The sequence below is a fragment of the Ahaetulla prasina genome, chromosome 6, assembly GCF_028640845.1.
Source record: "Ahaetulla prasina isolate Xishuangbanna chromosome 6, ASM2864084v1, whole genome shotgun sequence".
Lineage (NCBI taxonomy): Eukaryota > Metazoa > Chordata > Lepidosauria > Squamata > Colubridae > Ahaetulla > Ahaetulla prasina.
In genome coordinates, this window is record NC_080544.1 from 114677586 (window position 1) to 114699954 (window position 22369).

Sequence of the window (22369 nt, forward strand, 5' to 3'; positions counted from 1 at the left end):
AAGACTACTTTAAAACTGCAGCAGTTAAAAATGACTTTAAGATGAGCCAGCTGTTGGCTGGGGCAATATCACATGGACGTGACACTTTAAATGTATTACTGGGAGCATGTTCTCGCTGCAATTACAAGAAAAGAATAACACAATGAGGGAGTTGGGAAGGGATCTTGGAGGTCTTCTAGTCCAACCCCTTGCTCGAGCAGGAGACCCTAAAGCATGTCAGACAAATGATTGTCCAGTCTCTTCTTAAAAACCTCCAGTGATGAAGCTCCCACAACGTCTAGAGGCAGCTTCTTTTCCACTGGATAATTTTGCAGAGGCTTTTAGCAATAAATCACTTTAACTGAACCTTCATTTGTGAACCTGACAATTCCACGCAATATTACGCACATAGCACTACAACAAGTTTTCTATTTTGCAGGCTTTACGTGCATGAAATACAAGGCGATTCAAAATGTTCCCAGCAGCATTCAGGCTTCCTTGGGTTCAATCAGCAGGGCCTGGGAGAGTCCTGTCATCGTCCATCTGTCCCCTGCCCTCCCCTGGATTCTAACCAAGCACACTGCATGTAGCTGCCGTGAAGGGAGTGAGGGGTGTAATGCCTCCTACTGAGCCAGAAGTCTCCCCACCACCAAATTGAGGAGCTGCTCCATCCCTTTGTGCTGAGACTTTGGGCGAAGATCAATGGGAGAGGCCGTCACACCGCTTACCTGTCAGCATGCCTTCATTCACGATGCACTGGCCGCTGAGCAGGACGGCATCGCAGGGCAGCAGGCTTCTGCCCTCATCCAGGATCAGGGTGTCTCCGGGCACCAGATGGCGGGATTCCACCTCCTGGATGCCTGTCAGAAAAGAGAGCCTTTGAGGGAGGGGGGATTCTGAGCTCTTTCTGCAAAAGGCAGCAGTCGTGTTGCAGCCCTTCGGGTCTCTTGGGGGGCTGGCTCCCCAAGGAAGGCCCTGCTTCGCCTCCTTCGCCTGCTCTACCCAAGCCGTCTGTGGCCCCTTCTAGCTGGACAGCTTAGCTCCTGCCTTTGGGGTGCTGCTGCTCCTCAGGCAGGAATGGGGCTCCCCGGCGCTAATGCCTCTCCCAGGCAGGACCCTCGCCTACCGCTCTGCAGCTGCTGAGGGGTCTCGCAAGTTCCGGTTCTGGCCCCATTTTATATGTTATATGCTATGGATAGATGACAAATGTGATATATATATACAGTAGTATATTAGAATGCATCATGAATATAGTGAGCCTGTAGTACCTTTTGGTGAACCCACCGGGAATCTCCCATTGCTGGAATGTGTGTATCTCTTATCCTGGATGTGTGTATGAGTGAATTATTGCTGAGGATACCAAGTGGAACATTAGTGGGTGCGCAAGGAATGCCGTGGATGGCATTTTTCACAGAGTCCTGGAGCACGGAGTGAGAATGTGGGGTTCCTGACGTGCCTGGGACAAGATACGCCCCATACATGTGAATTCAGAGTAACCAAGCTGAGTATAAAGAGAAAATTGGAACGGGGTGGGTTCTATTTATCTGTACGACTGGTTCACGACAGGAGCGCCCACGCTCTCTCGCTTCGCTTGCTTCTGCGCATGCGTAGATCACCCTTGATGATGTCGGGGCGGGTGGGCAGAGCCTCCCACCGGTTTTGCTACCGGTTCTATAGAACCAGACAGAACCGGGAGCAACCCACCACTGGACTGGAAGGAACCCAGATCCCCAAAGTGCCAGTCGACTCTTGTCAGAGCAGGGGACGCCCCTAGTCTGCTTCCCAGCCCACTATAATGCAGCCTGATCGCCTGAGGGTGTAGGTGAGCATTGCGTGAATGTGTAGCTGTCACCCGTCCCACTGGCATTTGCAGGAAAAGAAACTCCTGGGACATAACTTTACCAAGAGTGTAACTTTACTATGGATCCATAGAGGCACAGAAGAAGCAAAGCCAATTCTAAAGGTTCCCATAGGAAGCAGCATAGGTAAATTCCCTTTTCCCCATTAGCCCGCCCCCCACTGTCCATTGCCCACCAATCCAATGCATTATTTGTGTTTTGAGAAACAGCCTGTGCTGTGGTCGGAAAGTTCCCATAACATGACCTTGGAGTGTAGGAACTTTCTCAGGCTCAGCCGGATGGCTTGGATCCCTCAGCTCCCCCCCCCCCCGCAACTCCCCCAGGAATTCCACCCCCTCCCTTCCTTTTCTGTTGTCAAGTTCAGAGAAGAATTACAGGTGAGAATCCGAGTCAGCCTTGACTGTTGCCTAGCTGGGCAATGATACTTAGAGCAATTTGAGTAGCCTTATTAATAGCCTAGTTGGGCATAGCAATAGCACTTATATACCGCTTTACAGTGCTTTACACTGCTCTCTAAGCAGAGTCAGCCTCTTGCCCCCAACAATTTGAGTCCTCATTTTACTGACCTTGGAAGAATGGAAGGCTGAGTCTACCTTGAGCCTGGTGGGATTCGATCTGCCAAATTGCAGACAGCCGGCAGTCAGCAGAAGTAACCTGCAGTACTGCACTCCAACCACTGCGCCACCGCAGCTCTACCATCTTATTGTAGTAAGCTAACTTTGAAATTAGATAAGTAACACAGATATACTCTATATGTATAAATATAAAGGAACTGGTTAAGCTTAATTGCATACTTGCCTTGCCTTTTGTCTGAATAACAAAAGAATAAAAGAACTATTGGAAAACTCTATTTGGAGTGGTGTGAACTCAATTTTGTAACCTCCTCAGGGCTCTCTCTCATCTCTGGGTCAGACACAGACAAAATGAATGAAAGTGAATGATGGAGACCTCTTGGGCTGCTTACCTGTCTGTTTCCTGAACACCTTGACCAGGACACGATTATGGGATTCCACCAGCTGGTGCAACTTCACAGATTGCTATGTTAGGAGCAAAGGGAGAATCAGATCAGGAAAGAGAGGGACAGGGGGACATGCCAACCAGTGGGCAGATGGGTAAGGTCTCTGCCAGCTGGCTAGAAAGGTGCCACCAGCTAACATGTAATGGTCTATTGGAATATCCTAGAGAGATCAGAGGGGGAAGAGGTGCAGCCAGGGTGATGGCCAAATAAGAGACACCCCAGCCCACAGAAGGAATGGGGAATGGGAAGCATCTCCAAAGGAATCTTCCCTAGTTCCTGGAAAATAACGGCAAGAAAGGAGGGGTAAGATAAGGAAGGAGGAGGGAGGAGGAGGAGGAGGAGGAGGAGGAGGAGGAGGAGGAGGAGGAGGAGGAGGAGGAGGAGGAGGAGGAGGAGGAGGAGGAGGAGGAGATCCTGAACTGGCATTCAACCTTCAGGTCTGGTGAAGTTCACAATTCCTTCTTGTCTTCTTCCAGGATCACTTGTAATACTTCAACTTTTAGAATTTCTTGGTAAACCCAGGGTCTACCCACAATTTGGAGCAATTTTGTTGAACCCAGGTCACCTCCTGTTCCTAGTAGGCCACCAGGAAATGCTCCACAAATGTTGGGAGACTCCTGAAGCAGCTGGCAAAATTCATCCAGATCCAAGAAGCACCTGAGGGGCAGCCCAAGGCTCCAACCCAGCAAATGTTCCATGAATTTGAGCTCTTGTAGGGCTAGCAAATCCTGGGGGGCAGCTGGAACGCTGACAGAAGCCAGAAACTTCCATGCTGCCAGCAGAATGAGGAGAGGCCTTTCCAGGAAGATGAGACAGAATCTCTTGGCATGAACCCATCAGCTGCTCCTCAATACGTAAGGCTGTTGATGAGAAGACGTTCTGGTAAACAGGGAAGGGCAGGTAGGTGCTCACCTTTCTGAGGTCATACACAGTAAGTGAAATGGAAAGGAAGGACATGATGATTATGGCCACAGCATATTCAATGTAGTTCTCTGCAAACCACAAGCAGACACTGAAGGCTTGGAAGATATAAAATGGGTGCAGCACCTAGAAAAGAAAGAAAGATACCCGGAGGTTAGGTTAGGTCACCATAATACAAACAAAAAACAGGTTGAGACCCTAAAAAACCTGCAGAGAAGAGCAGCAAAGATGATTGGGGGACTGGAGATTAAAACATATGAAGAACCATTGCTGGAATTGGGTGTGGCCAGTCTAGTGAAAAGGAGGACTAGGGGAGACATGATCGCACTCTTCCAATATTTGAGGGGCTGCCCCAAAGAAGAGTGGGGGGGGTCTATTCTCCAAAGGATCAGAAGGCAGGACAAGAAGCAATGGATGGAAACTAATCAAAGAGAGAAGCAACCTAGAACTAGGGAGAAATTTCCTCACAGTGAGAACAATCAACCAGTGGAACAGAGGTTGTCTCCAGACATTCTGGGTGCTCTAACAGACTTGAACGGAGCACAATCCTTGACTCCTTGCCTGGCCAAAAGGCAGAGTAGGGTGGCCGAGTACAGGGCTGTGTCCCTCACTTCACATCTTCCCCCTGGCACAAAGAAAAACCATGTGACCCTCTCAGAAAGGAATTCATTTGGGATCTCTTGGGGCCTTTTTGTAAGCAGAATTTTAACTAAGATTAAACAACTTGACCGGGTTCAGAAAATCATAATAGGAATTGCCCAGAGCTGCAGAAACAAGAATTGCTATTCTGGAAAAGACAGAACGTTCTGGGTGAATAAATGCTTTGTTGATTGAGCTGCTAATCTGGCTCTCAAAAAGCAGCAGGAAATGTAGCTTTGCCCTGGTTCTGCCAGGGCTCCTCCACAGGGCTGCTCAGCTGGGTTGGCACCTAAGCGGCTCGTCCCCGGCAGGAAATGTTGAATTGGGAGGAGCCCCCTGCCCCGCGTTGCCCACCCAAGTTCTCTCAGTTGCTCTCTGCCACAAGGTCATTGGCAATGGGCAGAAAGGTGGCCGGGAGACCTCAGTGCAGAGATGAATCCGCAGGGCTGAAAATTCATTGGCCCCAACGGTGAGGATGGCTGCCCACAGAAGACTGGAGGTCAGCCTATTCTCCAAAATATCCAGAAGGCGGGACAAGAATCAACCGATGGAAAAGAATCAAGGAGAGAAGCAACCGGGAATTAAGGGGAAACTATCGGATGGTCGGAACAATTAATCAGTGGAATAGCTTTCCTTCAGAAGTTATGGATGCTCAAACACTGGAGGTTTTTAAGGAGAGCTTGGACAACCATTTGTCTGGAATGATAGAGGTTCTCCTGCTTGAGCAGGAAGTTGGACAATAAGACCTCCAAAGTCCCTTCCAACTCTGTCATTCTGACTTTTTAAGAAGTGCAGGAGCAATTAGCCGTGAGCTCATAAAGTGAACACAACCAGAAAACTCCCTGACAAGTCAGGAACCTAAAGCCTGGAAAAGCCGTGCAGACCGGATCTGAACTTTTTAACATGTCAGGAGCAAAGCTGGTGAAGACAGCAGTCAAATAAACCCTTGGAGATGAGCCAGAAGGCATCTGTGCTGGAGAAATCCTACAGGGTGCAATCTCTAAAGCCACAAGGGAAGAAGAACCCTGCTGGTGGGAAGACTTCAGAAGGCCTCCCCTGTGGGAGTTCTAGGAGGCCTCCAGTACCTCCTCTACCAAAAAGGAAGCTGGGGAGGAGGAGGTGGACAACGTGTTGCCAGGAGGGACAGTGGACAAACCAAGACTCAAAGGAGGAACCAGCTACAATTATTTTCTGCTATCTGAAGATGATCCACAAAGTGCAGATGCACAGAACCACCAAGGAATGATGAAGGTGCAACTAAGAGCAACTAAGATGATCAAGATGACTTGATGCTTTACAGCGAAGGTTGCAGAGAGTGTGGTGGCACGTCAGCTACCCCAGTACCTGGATGAAACCGTCTATCTAGACCCGTTCCAGTCCGGCTTCCGGCCCGGATACAGTACGGAGACGGCTTTGGTCGCGTTGGTGGATGATCTCTGGAGGGCCAGGGATAAGGGTTACTCCTCTGCCCTGGTCCTATTAGACCTCTCAGCGGCTTTTGATACCATCGACCATGGTATCTTGCTGCGCCGGTTAGAGGGGTTGGGAGTGGGAGGCACCGTTTATCGGTGGTTCTCCTCCTACCTCTCTGACCGGACGCAGACGGTGTTGACAGGGGGGCAGAGATCGACTCCGAGGCGCCTCATGTGTGGGGTGCCGCAGGGATCGATTCTCTCGCCTCTCCTGTTCAACATCTACATGAAGCCACTGGGTGAGATCATCAGTGGTTTTGGGGTGAGATACCAACTGTACGCTTATGATACACAGCTGTACTTTTCCACCCCAGGCCACCCCAACGAAGCTACCGAAGTGCTGTCCCGATGCCTGGAAGCCGTACGGATCTGGATGGGGAGGAACAGGCTCAAACTTAATCACTCCAAGACGGAGTGGCTGTGGATGCCGGCACCCCGGTACAGTCAGCTGCAGCCGCGGCTGACTGTTGGGGGCGAGTCATTGGCCCCGATGGAGAGGGTGCGCAACTTGGGTGTGCTCCTGGATGGGCGGCTGTCTTTCGAAGACCATTTGACAGCCGTCTCCAGAAGAGCTTTCTATCAGGTTCGCCTGATCCACCAGTTGCGCCCTTTCCTGGACCAGGATGCCCTATGCACGGTCACTCATGCTCTCGTTACCTCTCGTCTGGACTATTGCAATGCTCTCTACATGGGGCTCCCCTTGAAGAGCACCCGGAGACTCCAGCTAGTCCATGCGGCTGCACGGGTTATTGAGGGAGCAGTTCGGAGCTCCCATGTAACACCTATCCTGCGCAGACTGCACTGGCTGCCTGTTGTATTCCGGGTGCGCTTCAAGGTGTTAGTTACTACCTTTAAAGCGCTCCATGGCTTAGGACCGGGATACCTACGGGACTGTCTACTGCCAACGTCTATCTCCCAATGACCAGTGCGCTCTCACAGAGAGGGGCTCCTCAGGGTGCCATCAGCCAAGCAATGTCGGTTGGCGGCCCCCAGGGGGAGGGCCTTCTCTGTGGGGGCTCCTACCCTATGGAACGAGCTTCCCCCTGGATTCCGACAAATACCTGACCTTAGGACCTTCCGCCGCGAACTTAAAACCTACTTATTTCGTCTTGCTGGACTCGCTTAAATTTTATATTATTAAATTGATTTATGGGTTTTAAATTTTTTAGTAAATTTTAGAGGGAATATTTTTATCTATAAGTAGCCATATTAAATAGGTTTTTTAAGGGTTGTTTTTAGTTTTGTATTGTTGTTTTCTTTCTGTATTTTATTTGTGGCTGTACACCGCCCTGAGTCCTTTGGGAGATGGGCGGTCTATAAATAAAAATATTATTATTATTATTATTATTATTATTATTATTATTATTATTATTATTATTATTATTATTATTATTATTATTAAGGCCTAGAGACTAAAACATATGAAGAACAGTTGCAGGATTTGGGTTTGGCCAGTCTAGAGAAAAGAATTAGGGGCAACATGATAGCAGTCTTCCAGTATTTGAGGGGCTGCCACAAAGAAGAGGGGGTCAAATTATTCTCCAAAGCACCAGAAGGCAGGACAAGAAACAATGGTTGAAAACTAACCAAGGAGAGAAGCAACCTGGAATTAAGGAGAAATTTCCTGACAGTGAAGACAATTAACCAATAGAATAGCTTTTGCCTTCAGAAGTTGTGGGAGCTTCATCACTTGAGGTTTTTAAGAAGAGACTGGACAGCCATTTGTCTGAAATTTTAACAGCTCTCCTGCTTGAGCAGGGGGCTGGACTAGAAGACCTCCAAGGCCCCTTCCTGTTCTGTTCAGATGCAGAAGGAGAAAGAGCTACTTTTGTGTGGGGATGAAAGGGAAGCCCAAGACACCCACTCTCTGCCTTGACCCACAGAACGTGCCAGAGAAGCCAATCCACAGAAAGGAAAGTACCTCCTTGACCAGCAGCTTCCAGATCGGCGTGACTTCGATGTCAATGGCATTGGGGCCACAGATTTCTCTCCTGTGGATATGGACAGGAAAGAGATGACCTCGGGATCCCCCTCCAAGGCCAACACTAGAGCCATTTTGGAGTCTGCAGGTGGCCTGAGTGAGTGGCCTGTCCTTGGAACAGGAGACCCCGAGGTCGCCTAACAGCTCCTCCCAATGACTGGAGTTGGCTTGGGGTAGCTTCTGCTGTCAGGTGTGCAGCTGCTTCTGTCTCCTGAAGCAGAACCTGTCCTGGAGGATATCATCAGGTCCTTCCCAAATTAGAACTGGCCCCTCCCCCACCTCTGGAAGCAGGGAGCTGCCCCATCACTTCCTTTATCTACCTGTGTTTGTATATCCCAGCTCCTACCCAAAACATTGCAGGTGACCCCTCAAGTTTGAGGGGTTGGTGCCCTCTGAGCTTGGATGTTTTCTTGCAAACGTTTCATGACCCAGCTAGGTAACATTTTTGGTGAGGTTTCTAGCATTGATGATGTCACTTAGTTGGATCCTGAAACATCTGCAAGAAAACCTCCAAGCTCAGAGAGTGTCAATTCAATTCAAATCTTTATTGTCAGTGCACAACATAAGTACGAGATTGGTTGAGTTCCCTCAGTGCACCCCCCCCAACACAATACCACTCACAGTGAAGACAGAAAATCCCTAACCCAATGAATCATATTAATAAAACACCCAGTCAAGGACCCCTCAGTTCAATCCTGAGCTACAAAGATTCTCTTCTATTGGTAACACATCGAATTACAACTCTTCAATGAGAACCTTCAGATTAAAACATATCAACACAAATAAATAAGTGGAAGAAGCTCCATGGGCCGCTACTACAAACCAGCAGAGCCTAGCAGAGCTGGGCAAGTGACTCACCGCTGGCAGGAGAGAAGCCCCCCCCCCGTGTCTTGCAGAGGCCTGGGCCTGGGAGGGGAAGCTCTCAACCAATAAGAAGCCCAGTGGGGCAGTATTCCCATAAAGAGCAATGGCAGGCACCCCACCTCGTGGGAGACGGTGGTCTGGTGGACCTCATGTGCAACGACACTCCCAACATGTTGAACCCCAGGTGAGCCCTGAACACCAACAGGGCTTTCTGCCTGACCAGGTATACCGGCCCTGCTGAGTGATGAGAATACCTGAGCTCCTGCTGGGGGCTTGTCAGCCCTGCCCCAAACTTGGCATGGATCTCCAGGGAGCTGTAATGGTCCTCCAGGGCTCTGAAAGAGAAGAGGGCCCCGCTGGTGTTAGAGGGCAGTTTCCTTCGGCTGCACCTCCTTCCCCAGCGGCTGAAACTGGACTCACCCGACTTTCCGAAACTCTCGAGCAGAGAAGTCCCAGGCATACCGGATCTTCTGCACCTGGAGGGATCGCACCTGTGGAGCCAAGCAAGGACAGCAACCACGGTGAGGGGACGGGGGTCCTAGGCCTGAAGCTGTGGGGGGGAGGGGGGCCACACCAAACTTTAGGCTTAAGGAAGAGGTGAACCAGCTGGGGGAGGGGGCAGCACTGGAGAGCTTGAGGGAGGGGAAGAAAAACTATTACAGATACTCCTCACTTAATGACCATTTGAAGTTACAACAGACGTGGGCATCTGTACTTCAAAAATGAAGTTTTGATGCCCACAGATCATGTCATCCCGTTTGGGCACAGGGCAACCTGTTTGCATGTATGGCTGATTGCAACCTCCGGTGGTCACATGAATGAGAATTTTGAAGGGCTTTTTTGGTCGGTTTCCACCATGTACTTCTAGTTTCTGGCAGAAAAAAAGCCCTCTGGGGAAAAAAAGACTTGTTTAACCCAAAGGTGCTTTTTCCAAAAGGCAACTGGACTTCCTTGTTTGTTTTTTAACTTCTCATCCAAGAAGCTTCTTTTAAAGGCATCCAGACACATTAAAGTCACCACGTAACCCTGAGAAGCAAAGCGAGGGGTTTCCGGCTGACAGTGAGGCCAGGTGGGGCAACCTTTTCCAACTTGGCTCCCCACCAAGGTATGGAATACAACTGCCTCCCCCCTCTCAGCCAGTATGCCTGTGGATTATGGGAGCTGGGGGCTTCGAGGGAGAGTGTCTGGTGAATTTCTGACCTGCTGTGCCAGGGGAGGAGACGTGTCCTGGTTTCACCTCCCAGCAGCTGACGGGAGAAGCTTGGCAATGCCCCCCTCGCTCGGCAGAGCCTGGTAAGAGGATTAAAGGCTTGGCTGTGGCCAGCTCCAGCCTTCTTCTGCTGGAGCTGAAGGGCAGGACCACTAGCAGTTCTCCAAGCCAAGAGGAGGGCTGAGTGGTGAGAGCAGCGCACCATCCTTCTGTCTGTCTTGAAGGCTTCTAGAGCCCCACGAGATGATGGGAATCCCTGTTTACCTTGAACCCGGGTTTCTCGGTGACCCTGTTGAGGAGCGACTCCTGGTCGTCCATGGCAAGAGAGCTGGGCTTCAAGTGGGCGGGCAGAGAGATCCAGGTCACCTTTTTCCAGGTGCAGATCTGAAATTCATCCTGAGGAAACAGAGCAGAAATGGAGGAGCACAATGCAGGCTAGGAGGGGAGGAGAAAAACCACCCTGGAGCCCTCAAGCCTTTTCTGAGACCATGTGGAGCGGCCCCTCCCTGCCAGGTGCACCAGAAGGCTGCTTGCTGTTGGTCCCCAGGTCAACCTTGCAGACCAGCAGCTATCCACCCTCCTGCCCACCTGAGCACCTTCTTCACAGGAGCCCCTTCTGGGTTGGCATCAGTAGTGGGTTCCACTTATCTTCGCTACTGATTCAGAACTGTGGGCGTGCATGTGTGGTGCTTCTGCACATGCGCAGAGTGTCCAGGATGACATCCAGGTGGGTGGGTGGAGCCTCCCGCCCAGGGGTGGGTTTCATTTACCTTTGCTACAGGTTCGCTAGTGCATGTGTGAATCGTATTTGATGACGTCTGGGTGGCTGGGCAGAGCCTCCCACGGCCGCTGCTACCAGTTTTCCCGAACCAGGGCGAACTGGTAGAAACCCACCACTGGTTGGCATTAATGCACATCTCCATTAAGGCCTCCCAAACTTAGCAATTTTAAGACTTGTTCTGGGAGTGGAAGACCAAAGTTGCCAAGTTTGGGGACCTCTGGTCTAGGTCAGCGTTTCCCAATCTTCTCTATTTTAAGATGTGTGGACTTAAGCTCCCACTATGGGCAGCTGGGGTATTCTGGGAGTTGAAGTCCACACATCTTAAAACAGAGAAGGTTGGGGAAACACTGTTCTAGGATTTTAATTCAAGATTGCGATGAACCTTTCCCTGTCCAAAATCTACTCATTTATTTATTTATTTTGTCACAACAGTATATATAAGCATAAGCATGAAAGTAACTATATAATATATAAGCATATATATATATAAGCATTAGTATGTAATAACTATATTAATTGGATATAATGAAAGGAAACAATAGGACAGGAATGGTAGGCATGTTTGTGCTCTTATGCACGCCCCTTAATGCTAATACACAATGATCGTGGCTCTCGATCCTTCAGTTCTTTGAAGTTCTTTTGGTTCTATCTTTCTATCCAACTGGTCCCATTTTTGCTAACCAGCCCACCATGGTTCAAAGAAGGCAACAATGATTGATTCGGGTGAGGAGAGGAGATTCCAGATTAAAAGCGAAAGCCACCCAGTCTTCAAAACCCCAGTAATTTTTCAGTAATGCAAAACTGCAATTTCTTCCTCTGTTTTTCTTTCATTCTTCACCCTCTTTGGCAGTTAAGCATGATTGGCACTGCTGGTGTTACCTACTTTGGGTAATGGAACGACTGCAAGGAAACAGCCAAGCTCAGAGAACGTCAAACCCCACTCTTTGTACCCACCCACCCACCCCAAGTTACAAATTTGCTCTCCTTTGGAGAGCAAGCTCCCAGGAGAAGGGACGGAGGCACCTACCGTGGTCCTGAGCAGCACCACGTCGGCCTCTTCCAAGCTGCAGGGCTGGCAGTTGGCCCGGACGTCCCACTCGGGTTTCCAGTGGAAGAGAAGCAGGAGGCCCCCGCAGGACAGGATGTAGCCAGCCAGACATAGGGCCCTCCGGAAGCCCCTGGTCTTGTAGCCCAAGATCTCCTGGAAAGAAAGACTTTGCCGTAAAGGGGGCCCTTCCTACTCAGTCAGCGTCAAGGCTCGGTCCTACCGTAGTAAAAACTCATCTTGTGGCTGTTCTCAAGACAGTCAACCTGCAGGAGGAGAGATGGCAGAACTTGGGGGTGGAGTGAAAGGGGGGAATCAGCCTAGAATCTCTACGTAGCCACAGGTGACACACGGCAGATCCCAGATCCAGTATTGGCATCGTCAAGTCGGATGGAAACGGGGCTGCTGCCCAAGTCTCAGAGGTTTCTGCTGCTTCCTGGGGGAAGAAGGTCTGGCTCTGGACTTAAGCACCACATCAGGAAGAGGAGGAGGAGGACTGTGTGGTCCTTGACACTCTCTGAGTTTGGCGGTTTCCTTGCAGATGTTTCATGACTGAACTAGCTAACATCATCAGTGCTGGAAGGGAGGAGGAGGAAGGGTATCCCTATCAATCAAGGAAGTGTTTATGATGCTTTCTCTCAGAAGAAGACTGTAACCGCTGCTGGATGGAGGAGATGGTGATCCGTCTGTAGAAACTCATTGCTTACTTTTGAGCTAAAACTCTTTTGCTGATTTCCCCGACAAGAGATGAACAGGAAATCCATTCTCTAGAAATCCATTCAGGCAGCGTCCAACAGAGGCGGGGAGCAAATAGATGTCTGGGTGGACAAAGTGTGTTTGGGCTCAGCCTGTTTGTGTGAATGCGTTCCCTTCTTTGAAGACCTCTCAGGGCTGGTCCTTCAGGCTCACTTCAGCCTCTTTCCCTTGACCTGCATCTGGCCAAATTCCTTGGCCGGCCTCCAAGCCACAAGTATGATGCCTCCAAAATGAACCAAGCTCTGCTTTGGGCACAAGGATTTTTGGCAGCCTGAAGTGCAGAGGAGGGATTAAGGGAAGCTAACAAAGTGCTTTTGAATTCACGAGAATCCCTTTCGGGACTGTTTTGCATTACATTTCCAGGAGATCAGATGCCGGGTTGGTTCCTGGACTCCATCAAACTAGCCAGTTCCATCCGGTTTAGGGAAGGGAAACTTTGGGCAAAGCGAGAGGCCTCCTGCCTTTAGTCCTCGACTTACAACCACAATTGAGCCCCAAATTTATGTTGTTAAGCGAGACAATTAAGTGAATTTTTTCTCATTTTATGACCTTTCTTGCCACAGTTGTTAAGTGAATCACTGAAAATGTTAAGTTAGTTACACCATTAAGTGAATCCGGCTTCCCCGTTGATTTCGCTTGTCAAAAGGTCACAAAAGGAGATCATGTGACCCGGGGACACGGCAGCCGTCGTAAACGTGAATCAGCTGAGAAACATCCGAAGGTAAATCATGTGGCCAATGGTCATAATGTGAAAAATGGTCATAAGTCACTTTTTTCAGTGCTGTTGTAACTTCAAATGGTCACTAAGCGAATTGCTGTTAAGCGGAGGACTTCCTGTGCTCTTGTCATCCCAGCTTCCCCCAAGTGGTCTGCTGCAGAAAAGCTGCACATCACCTGCCATCCTCTCTCTCCCAGGTTGCTGTTGGTGCTACTGGTTCTAGGACAGTAACGGCAAACCTTTTCATCACCGAGTGCCCAAAACTGGAACGTGCATGCGTGCCCGCACGCATGTGTGTGCCAGAGTCCTGGAAACCCAAAGGCCAGCTGGCCAGTGTACATGTGCGTGCTGGCCACCTGGTCTTTGGGTTCCCGGCATGCACACGCACACCGGGCAGCTGGTCTTCACACATACTGGAGCGTCGGAAACCAGAAGAGCAGCTGGCGACATCACATGTGCCCACAGAGAAGGCTCTGCGTGCCCCCTCTGGCACTCGTGCCACAGGTTTGCCATCACGGTTCTCGGGTGATGGGAATTGAAGTCCAACATGGCTGAAGGAGCGCCGTGCAGCTCTAAGGAGCCAGAGGTCTGTGTGAGGAATTTGGCAGCCGCCGTCAGCCGGTCCCATCCCAGTAGATGCCAAAGGTCCCTCCCAGCTGATGCAAGGCAGGGAGTGACCGGTTCATCCGGACGGGGCTTCCTTTCTGGATCTCTCCCTGGTTTTTGAACTCTGGGCTTTAATTGTTTTAATCACTGCTGTAATTGCTGGTCCTGGATTTCTTTTAATTGCCTGCTTTTTATTCTGCTTGGGATGGTCGTGACTCTGGCCTATATTTTGGCAGGCGTCTCTGAAGAACACCTGATCCAAACAGCAGCATGGCCTCAGACACGCAGGGCTGGCCCCTGTCTCCGGCTGCCAAGGGACTGGACCATCCCTGCCTGGGGCTTTGCCAGGCAGGATCTGCCACCTGCTGCCACCACCATTGGTTCCTGTGGCCTCTCTCGTCTCAAGCCCTGGCTCCTTCCTGTGGCCACCTGTCCCTTTTTTCTCTCTCTCCTGAGCCCCTGGGGTCTGGCCCAAGAGAACGAGGGAGCTGTTCCTGGTTTGCTTTGGAGAAACTATTCTCCCAAGTCCCAGAATGCCCTACCCTAACAATGAGGAAGAGTTCCAAGGCTGGGCCTCTGGTGGTGGTGGAGGAGGCTAAATTACGGTAAGACATCCACAAGGAGGAGCAGTTAGATCCAAGGATCCTTGAGTGTTACCTTGTAAGTCCTGGGCCTGCAAGAGATGTCCCAGGGGGTCTTGGGATGGTCCACGCCCATCTTAGTCTCAAAGAAAGAAGCATTTCAGCAGCAGAGGCTCAGGAGTGAGGAAGTTCTGGAAGGGTCTGAGGAGCAGGAGCTGAGGAGCCCCACACACCCAATGGCCACCCGGGACCCCTTGCCCAACCCCTTCAATGGACTCCTGGGTGTCTTGGCCACAGACGGCCTCAGTATCTGGAGCCTCGATATCCCAGGCTGCTCCTGCCTACAACTCTCTCCTGCTCAGCTGCTTCTGTAGCAGGACAAGGAGGACGAAAGCGAAGGTAAGGGAGGGCTGTGACTGTCAAAGAGGGAAGGGCCAGAAGGGGGCAGGGGAGCCTTCGCGGCCGGGCACCGAGTCCAAATTTCAGCACTGAGAAAATGGCCCTCAGGCAGGGAACAATCAAAGAGGATGGCTGCAATGATATATGCATTATCCTTGTCAATCACACTGTTGCAGCTCTCTTTTGGCCATCTCCTGTGGAGACCCTCCCTCAAGGCTTCATATCTGCACCTCTGCCGGATACCTGTACTGATGTTATAAACTGGCCAGTCACTTGACAGCAAGATGGGTGGTATATAAAATTAATTAAATTAGTTTCAATTAACTTAATAAACCTTAATAAACCTGTTGCTGGCAATCCTTATGATTTATATTGATATATTGATCATCAATTGTGTTGTAAATGTTGTACCTTGATGAAGGTATCTTTTCTTTTATGTGGTATATAAAATTAATTAAATTAGTTTCAATTAACTTAATAAACCTTATCATATATTAATTGAATTAATTTTAACATTTATTATATATTATATTACTTTGATATAAAATTAAACGTTATAGTGTGGGTTCTTCTTGTGTCCTTGGCATTGCTAAGTGCTGAAAATGAAAGGTAAATGTGTAACTTAAAATGTAGCCGTCTTCTGGGGTATACAGAAACTGGGCACCTTCGCCACCTGCCCCCCTCCAGAAAGCCTGCCAGGGAGAGCCGCCTGCCTGCGCTGCCTCCCCCGCCCCGCATCTCGGGCCCCCCCCCCGACTCCGGCCGGGGACCTAAAAGAGCCCATGCGCCGCTTCCGAAGGGCTGCGGGGCGGGCGGCCTCCCGGCCAGTCTGCCTTGCAGGCGGAGAGAAGGCGAGGCGAGCGAAAGGCTGGCGCCGGGCTTCGGCTGAGGCACTCCCGCTCGGCCGGAACAGGAGACGGAGGCCGCGGGAGGAGCGCAGCCAGGGCCGGGGAAGTTCGGCTGAGCGCGGGGCTTCCAGAGGACGCCGACCGAGCCTTCTTCCTTGCAACTCTTCCCGCAGCGGGACTGGCCGCGAAAGAGGCCGGAGGAAGCCCCGCCCGTCCACCTCCCGCACAGGCCTTGGGGCAGTTGGAAGCCCCCCCTGTCGGTCCTCGGTTGCCCCCCTCCCACCTGCCCCGCCGAGCTCCAGGCACAGAAGAGCCGGGCTGCTCCTTTAGTGGGGAGGGGGAGCAGAGGAGAAGACTGCGGGCGGGATGGGGAGCACTGCCCGTGGGGCGGGGGGGAGGGAGGCAGAAAGCGCCTCTGAGCGCGGACTGGAAGCGCGCTGGCGAAGGGGAACCAGCGGGGACTCCCACAAGGCAGCCGCTGAAAACTGGCAGGGGAAGCCGACGGGCAGCGGCCGGGACAGCGCCCCCGTCCTCCCGACAGCCTGAGCCGGCGGGCAAAACCAGCACAGCAGCCGCAGCCGCTGGCGGGCTTCGAGGCTTCATCCCGGACTGGGTCACAGCTCCGTTAGCAAAGCGGAGAATAGCCCCCTGGGAAAACGAGGCATCCCCCCCCCAACAATACTTAGGGGGGGCGTCGTTCTGCCTTCAGGTCACTCTTTTTGCCTGAATAGGTGGCTCAGTGGCTAAGATACTGAACTTGTCGATCAGAAAGGTCGGCACTTCGTTGGTTCGAATCCCTAGTACAGGTCTCCTGCGTGAGCAGGAGGTTGCACTAGATGACCTCTAAGGTCCCTTCCAACACTGTTATTGTTAATCTCTTAGTTCAGGGCAATTTCTTGAGTGCAGGTGGTGATGAATGTCACATCGGAGGGGAAGCAACTATAACCTTTTTGCAATAAAGCCAGAGAAGACCACCCTGGTTGGAGTGTCTGCTGTTTCCGGAACACAGCCCCCTCCCAGGAAGAGTTGCCTCATGGTAGGTGACTGTCAAGGTCCACAGAGGGCTTGGCAGTGCAGAGAGCAGCGGTCAGACTTTCAGCAAAAAAGCCCCTTTCCTTGGAGAGGGGTTTTCTCCCTTTTTTATTTTTTTTTATTTTGTCACATCATTATATACAAGCTCATACATTGAAAGGAAACAATAGGACAGGAACGGTAGGCACTTTTGTGCACTTATGCACGCCCGTTCTGACAGTCCTCGCGCCCCCCCCCCCCCCCGTCCTCTCTGCCCTATTGCCAGAGCTTCTGGAGGCTGCTCAGATTGCACTTTGGGGGCAGCCCTGCACGAACAGCTCTCCTTCAGAGCAAGAGGCTGCCTCCCAGGCAACAGTGGAGGGGAAGAAAGAGGGGCATGTGGGGCAGACTCACCATTTCAGCCTCCTCTCCCTCATTGAGCAGGGCCCGGTGGTTCCCGACGTGCTTCTCCCCCATGGGCAGCTGTCCCGGTGGGTCTCTGGAGGTTCCCCCAAGCCTGCCAGCCCAACAGCCCTTCCTGGGCCGGCAGGGATGGGGCCGTTTATATACCAGGCTAACCTGCAGGGCCACACCTTCCTCCTGCAAGGCTCCTGCTGCTGAGGGACAGCTCCTCCCTGGAGCTCCAGGTGAAAACACCTTTCCTCACCCTCCTTTCTCCAGTGCCAGAGACCAGGCTCCCTCCTGTTGGGGCCACTCTGCCCAGGCAAGTTCCAGGCCAGGCAAAGGGGAGGGCTGCCTGCAGAGATTAGGAGATGTATTGGGGGGGGGGTTGTCTTCCGACAAAGGCAGGTATTATGTGACTGCCACCAGGTGGGCCACTGGTTGTGGGAGAAAAGCCACGTGGAGCGGAGGAGGCCTGGAGGTGCTTCACCTTTTCATGCCCCCAAGAGGGCCTCCCCCAAGTCCTTCACTCTCTGCTTTGCATCCTGGAAGGACGGAGGAAACTCTGTGAAGAGGACAAGCTGACCCTTCAAAAAAGAACTGTGGATCCATGGCCTGTGATTCACAGCAAAATAAATGTTTCTGTTTTCTGAACTGAAAATGCTGAACTATTTTCTGGTTCTTTGGAACTCCCTGGGCCCTTTTCCAGAGAAATTCCACCACAAATTGAGCTGGGCTCCTGGGACACCATGGAAAGGTCCCCAGAAAACTGGAGTTCCTTTCCCCAAGAACCAGGCAGAAACGGCAGGTGACCGGAATAAGCCCCTCTGGGCTGGTTCCACTGCAGATGCTCAGATGATCACTGGGGGGGGGTGTCTTTGGGTCATAAGCAAGTGGATGGGAGAAGGGCAGTGGTGGGATTCAGCCGGTTCGCACCACTTCAGGAGAACCGGTTGTTAACTTTCTGAGCAGTTTGGTGAACTGGTTGTTGGAAGAAATCATTAGGGCAGTTAAATTATTTGAATCCCACCACTGGAGAGGGGCCCCGGCCGTCCCCAACCGTGGCCCTCTGCCTGCCCCCCAAGTGACAGCTGCACTGCCCAAAATACATGCCTTTTCTTCCTGGTCTCCTTAATGGAGCCACTCCTTTTAACATTAAAACATCCATTTTAACAGCCTAAAACACAGCAAAGCAACCCTCTCCTCCTCCTCAGGTAGAGGGAGCCACCCAGGGATGAGGCCTTCTGGGCCTGCAACTTACACTGGAGGCTCCAATCCTGGGCTTTTCTGGGGTTCAGCTTCTCCCTCTGCAGAGCAGGAAACTAGGAAGGGCAGCAGATGCTTTGTGTGGAATCCCAATCCAGTGGGATGGGGGGGGGTTGTTTACTATTTGTGGGTACCACAAATGCAAACAATCAAACAATGGAACAGAAGTTGCCTCCAGAAGTTGTGGGTGCTCCATCACTGGAGGTTTTCAAGAGGAGACTGGGCAGCTATATGTCTGAAATGGTAGAGGATCTCCTGCTTGCGCAGGGGGCTGGACTAGAAGACCTCTGAGGGCCCTTCCAACTCTGTTATTCTGTCAGGTAATGCACATCACAGAAAAAAGAAAAAAACAACATGATCCACAGAACAGAAGTAAAACAAGTATTGGTGTCCCAACCACCATGGATGCAAAGATCTGCTGGAGCAAACTGTCTTCAGGTCCTTTCAAGATAAGAGGAAGGTTGTGAGAAAGCTCCCTTTGGCATCTCCTGCCTCCAAGAGGTCTTCCATTCCGGGAGGGAGGAAATGATCACACCCCCAGAAGCAACTGGATTTCTATGGGGTGAAGCAAGAAACAAACAAAATGGCTTGCCTCCAGAAATTGTGGGTGCTCCATCAGTGGAGAATTTTAAGGATATGAGACAGCCATTTGTCTGAAATGGTACACGATTTCCTGCTCAGAAAACCTCCAAGGTCCTTTCCAACTCTACTATTCTATTAATTTAGAGTGCAAATACAAGGCCGGGGCAAAACCAAAGGGGCACAAGTGTTCGGACCAACTATGAACAGGTGGATCCACTTTTCAGGCGGGATGGAGGCCATAAGGTGGGTCACAAACTGCAGGTGTTTCAGTGGCTGCCCTCTGTGGGTCTGGCAGAGAAAGTGGCCCCGGTGAATCTTGTGGCTCTGCAGTTGGCGGTGCTTTGCCTTCCAGAGGGAGACGGGGGGGGGGCTTGGGGGCAAAAGGAGGTAGGCTTGAGCAGCCCCCTTGCCAGCTTTCCAAATCTCATGTCTTTTGAGTGGTAGAATTGAGCTCTTTGTGCCACTGACTGAATGGATAAAAAAAGCAGCAGACTGGCTGGGGGGGATGAGCTGGCAACTGGAGACAACCCGGGCTGGCAGGGGATTCTGGGAGTTGGAGTCCCTGCACACTAGCTAGGGGCTCCTGGGAACTGGAGTCCACGTGTGCCGGCTGGGGCGGATCCCAGAGTTGCTGAGCTTGAGAAAGGCCGACTTGCGGTTTAGGGCTGTCCGGGCTCGGCCATCGCAGGGGCACCGAGGAAGATCCTTTGGGGAGCCCGTTTCCGTCCAGGCAGCGCCGGAGCCTTCCGGGCAGCACTCGGGGGCGGCGGGAGCTAACCGGGGGCAGACGAGGGACCCGAGATCGAAACGGAGCGGCTAAGCGCGACCCCTCTTAAACTTTCGTGAGTCTACGGCGCGGCGCGTCCGCCCAATCGCATCCCTGCCCGGAACCTGGCGCGCAGGCGCAGCGCTTCGGCGGCCGCTGGGCCGGAAGCGGAAGTGGCTGAAGGGCGAGGAGGCGGTGGCGAAGGACCGGCCGGGCCGGGCGGCGCAGGATGTGGAGGGCCCGCGCGGCGGCGGCGGCGGCCTGGTTAGTGCGGGCCGCGACTCCCGCCTTCTGGTGCCCGGCGGGGCTGAGGGGCCGGGGGAGGGCGGGGCATGTGGGGATCGGGATCCGCGTGGATCCCGGGAGCAGCTCTTCTTCTTTTATTTTATTTGTCAGACCGTCTATATAAGCATAAGCATGAAAATAACTATACAATATATAAGCATGTATATATATATATATATGAGCATAAGTCTGTGATAACGATATTAATTGGATATAATGAAAGGAAGCAATAGGAGAGGAACGGTGGGCACGTTTTGTGCTCTTATGCGCGCCCCTTACGGCTCTTCCTCCGGCCGCCCAGTCTCGCCTTGCTCCGCTCGGCCGAGGCGCCCCCGATGCCTCCCGAGGCTGCCCGGCACGGATCCCTCCGCTCCGGTATTCCCGCGCGGGAGATCCCTTGCGGCCTCTCCCGGCCCCCCAGCAGTGCCCGGCGCTGCGCTTCCCCGCCTCCTGCCCAGGCCCGGCGGCCTCTCCACAGCCGTTCCTGCTGGGGATTGTCAGGATTTCGAGGCTCTGCGGGCCGCCGGTTTGTCCCCGTTGTAGGAAGGGAGCGGTGATGCTGTGATTCCCGGGGGAACCGACGCCCCAGAAGGTGCTCTCCCCAAAAGGCCTCCTTCCTCAGAACTGGAGAAGCTCCTTGGATGGGAATCGAAACGCCTTCAAGGGAAACAAAAAGCCCCAAGAAAGTCCAGATGCCTTTTGGGAAAAGCACCTTGCGGACCACCAGGTCCTTGGAGGATGGAGAACCTCTATAGAATCTCCCTCCAAGGGACACTGATCCAGTGGCAAACAGAGAGAGAGAGAGGCTGTGATGTGGTGGTGATAAGGCACCAGGAGACCCTGAGTTGAGACTAGCACTCCTAATTTTGGAGCCTCTTGGCTTTTTGTAATAATAAAGCCCATTAAATGGATCCCACATTAAGATGCCACTATCTGGATTAATTATTTAGAAACTTAATATGCAAGGCAATTCTATTCAATAAAAGCAAAATAAAACTGACCAAACCCAGAAGAGCGGATGGCTATATTAAATTGAATATTACTATTAGTAGTACGGTAATAACCCCAACCACAGCACTGCAACACACTAAACTTTTCCTTTTCTTACGTTTGCTGGCCTCCCTTCTAGCCTAGGCCAAGATCTTCACAAGCTAAAAAGAGAGGTTGTCCAAATGTGGAATGCATAATTCCACTTTTATAGACATTATAATTAGCAACATTGTAAATCTACAGTATTTTTATAAATGTGAGGATAAGAAGTTATTTCATTGTCTGTGCATAGCTGATCGTTGAAGAACTCTAGCATGCTCCCTTGTGTGACCAGTGCAAGCCAATTCCTTTGAGGTTTCTTAGGCTTCGTCTCCCTTGAGAAGCTGTTGAGAAATTTCAGGGGTCTCCATCCGAAGGTGCTTTTCGAAAGGCAACTGGACTTCTTTTGAAAAGCACCTTTGGGACAATCGTGACCTGGATGACTGAGAATCTCCACAGACACAGAGGGATCCATGTTGTGGAAGGCTATGGCCTAAAGATTGAATCACTATGAAATAATGTGGGTTTTTTAAATTACCATTGATTTAGGAGCGGTACTTTTTGCACGTGAGCAAATGTTCTGCTGGGGGTGGGGGGGACACACAGTCTCTATGTAGAATGGTTTTGTGAGACCTCTAACCGCAAACTGTTGCTCCCAAAAAAGAAGCAGAGGATGGTTACAGCACAGATTTTGTGCTTTTCCAAAAAAAAAAAAAAGTGACTCTTATAGGCTGCCTGCGGTTACTTTTTTGAGCCTCCCTTAAAGTGCACCCCAGAATCCTCCTTCTCTGCCCACGGCCTCCTGGGATATAGCGGTTGATGAGGGGGTAACTGCAGAAACTCCACGTGAAATGTTCAGAGTCAGTGATTTTGACCTGCTGGTACGCAAGACTCTGAGAAAGTAAGAATTCTGCTTGAATAATCCAGAATCCGCCTTTCCTTACCTCTAGTGCTGCCTGTCAGAACTTGACCAATGGGACCTACAGAGCGAGAGGGAAGCTGCCGCTGCAGAAACTGCATCTTATTTCACGAAAAACTCATCATTCCTGCCCTCCCATTTCCAAGTTACCAAGGCTTCGGTCATGGACCTCGGCACTGCAGTACTCCACCCTCGGTCGCCTTCCCTTGCGCAACTCCAGGCTGCTGCTTGTAAAGTTTGGCCTCCAGCCTTCTAGGAACTTTTGGCTTGCTCGGGTGGCCTCCAGACTGCTGCGGCTGCGCTACCTCGTGCTGGGTTCTGCGGTGGGCGGCGGCTACACGGCCCAAAAGGTATTGGCGCTCTGTCCTCAAGGGCGGCTCATGGTTGAAACGTGGGTAGTCTGGGTAGCCTTTCAAATAATGGAAGGTGGAG

General features: G+C 51.5%; 2 protein-coding genes across 5 annotated transcripts in view; one reads left to right on the plus strand and one right to left on the minus strand.

Moving 5' to 3' along the window:
* The window catches only part of LOC131201442 (probable cation-transporting ATPase 13A4), a 93299-nt gene extending 81395 nt beyond the window's left edge, over positions 1-11904 (minus strand). Inside the window, exons 1-8 of the mRNA XM_058189347.1 lie at positions 11752-11904; positions 10208-10339; positions 9154-9224; positions 8988-9068; positions 7810-7879; positions 3769-3903; positions 2803-2875; positions 708-839 (exon numbers count right to left, since the gene is read on the minus strand). Of these exons, the coding sequence (XP_058045330.1) occupies positions 708-839; positions 2803-2875; positions 3769-3903; positions 7810-7879; positions 8988-9068; positions 9154-9224; positions 10208-10261 (616 nt within the window). The 5' untranslated portion in view covers positions 10262-10339; positions 11752-11904. The remainder of the gene's footprint in view (positions 1-707; positions 840-2802; positions 2876-3768; positions 3904-7809; positions 7880-8987; positions 9069-9153; positions 9225-10207; positions 10340-11751) is intronic.
* A 7969-nt stretch (positions 11905-19873) lies between these two features.
* The window catches only part of OPA1 (OPA1 mitochondrial dynamin like GTPase), a 66201-nt gene continuing 63705 nt past the window's right edge, over positions 19874-22369 (plus strand). For all 4 annotated transcript variants that reach the window (XM_058189348.1, XM_058189350.1, XM_058189349.1 and 1 more), the window contains exons 1-2: positions 19874-19968; positions 21969-22287. In XM_058189348.1, the coding sequence (XP_058045331.1) occupies positions 19934-19968; positions 21969-22287 (354 nt within the window). In that variant the 5' untranslated portion in view covers positions 19874-19933. The remainder of the gene's footprint in view (positions 19969-21968; positions 22288-22369) is intronic.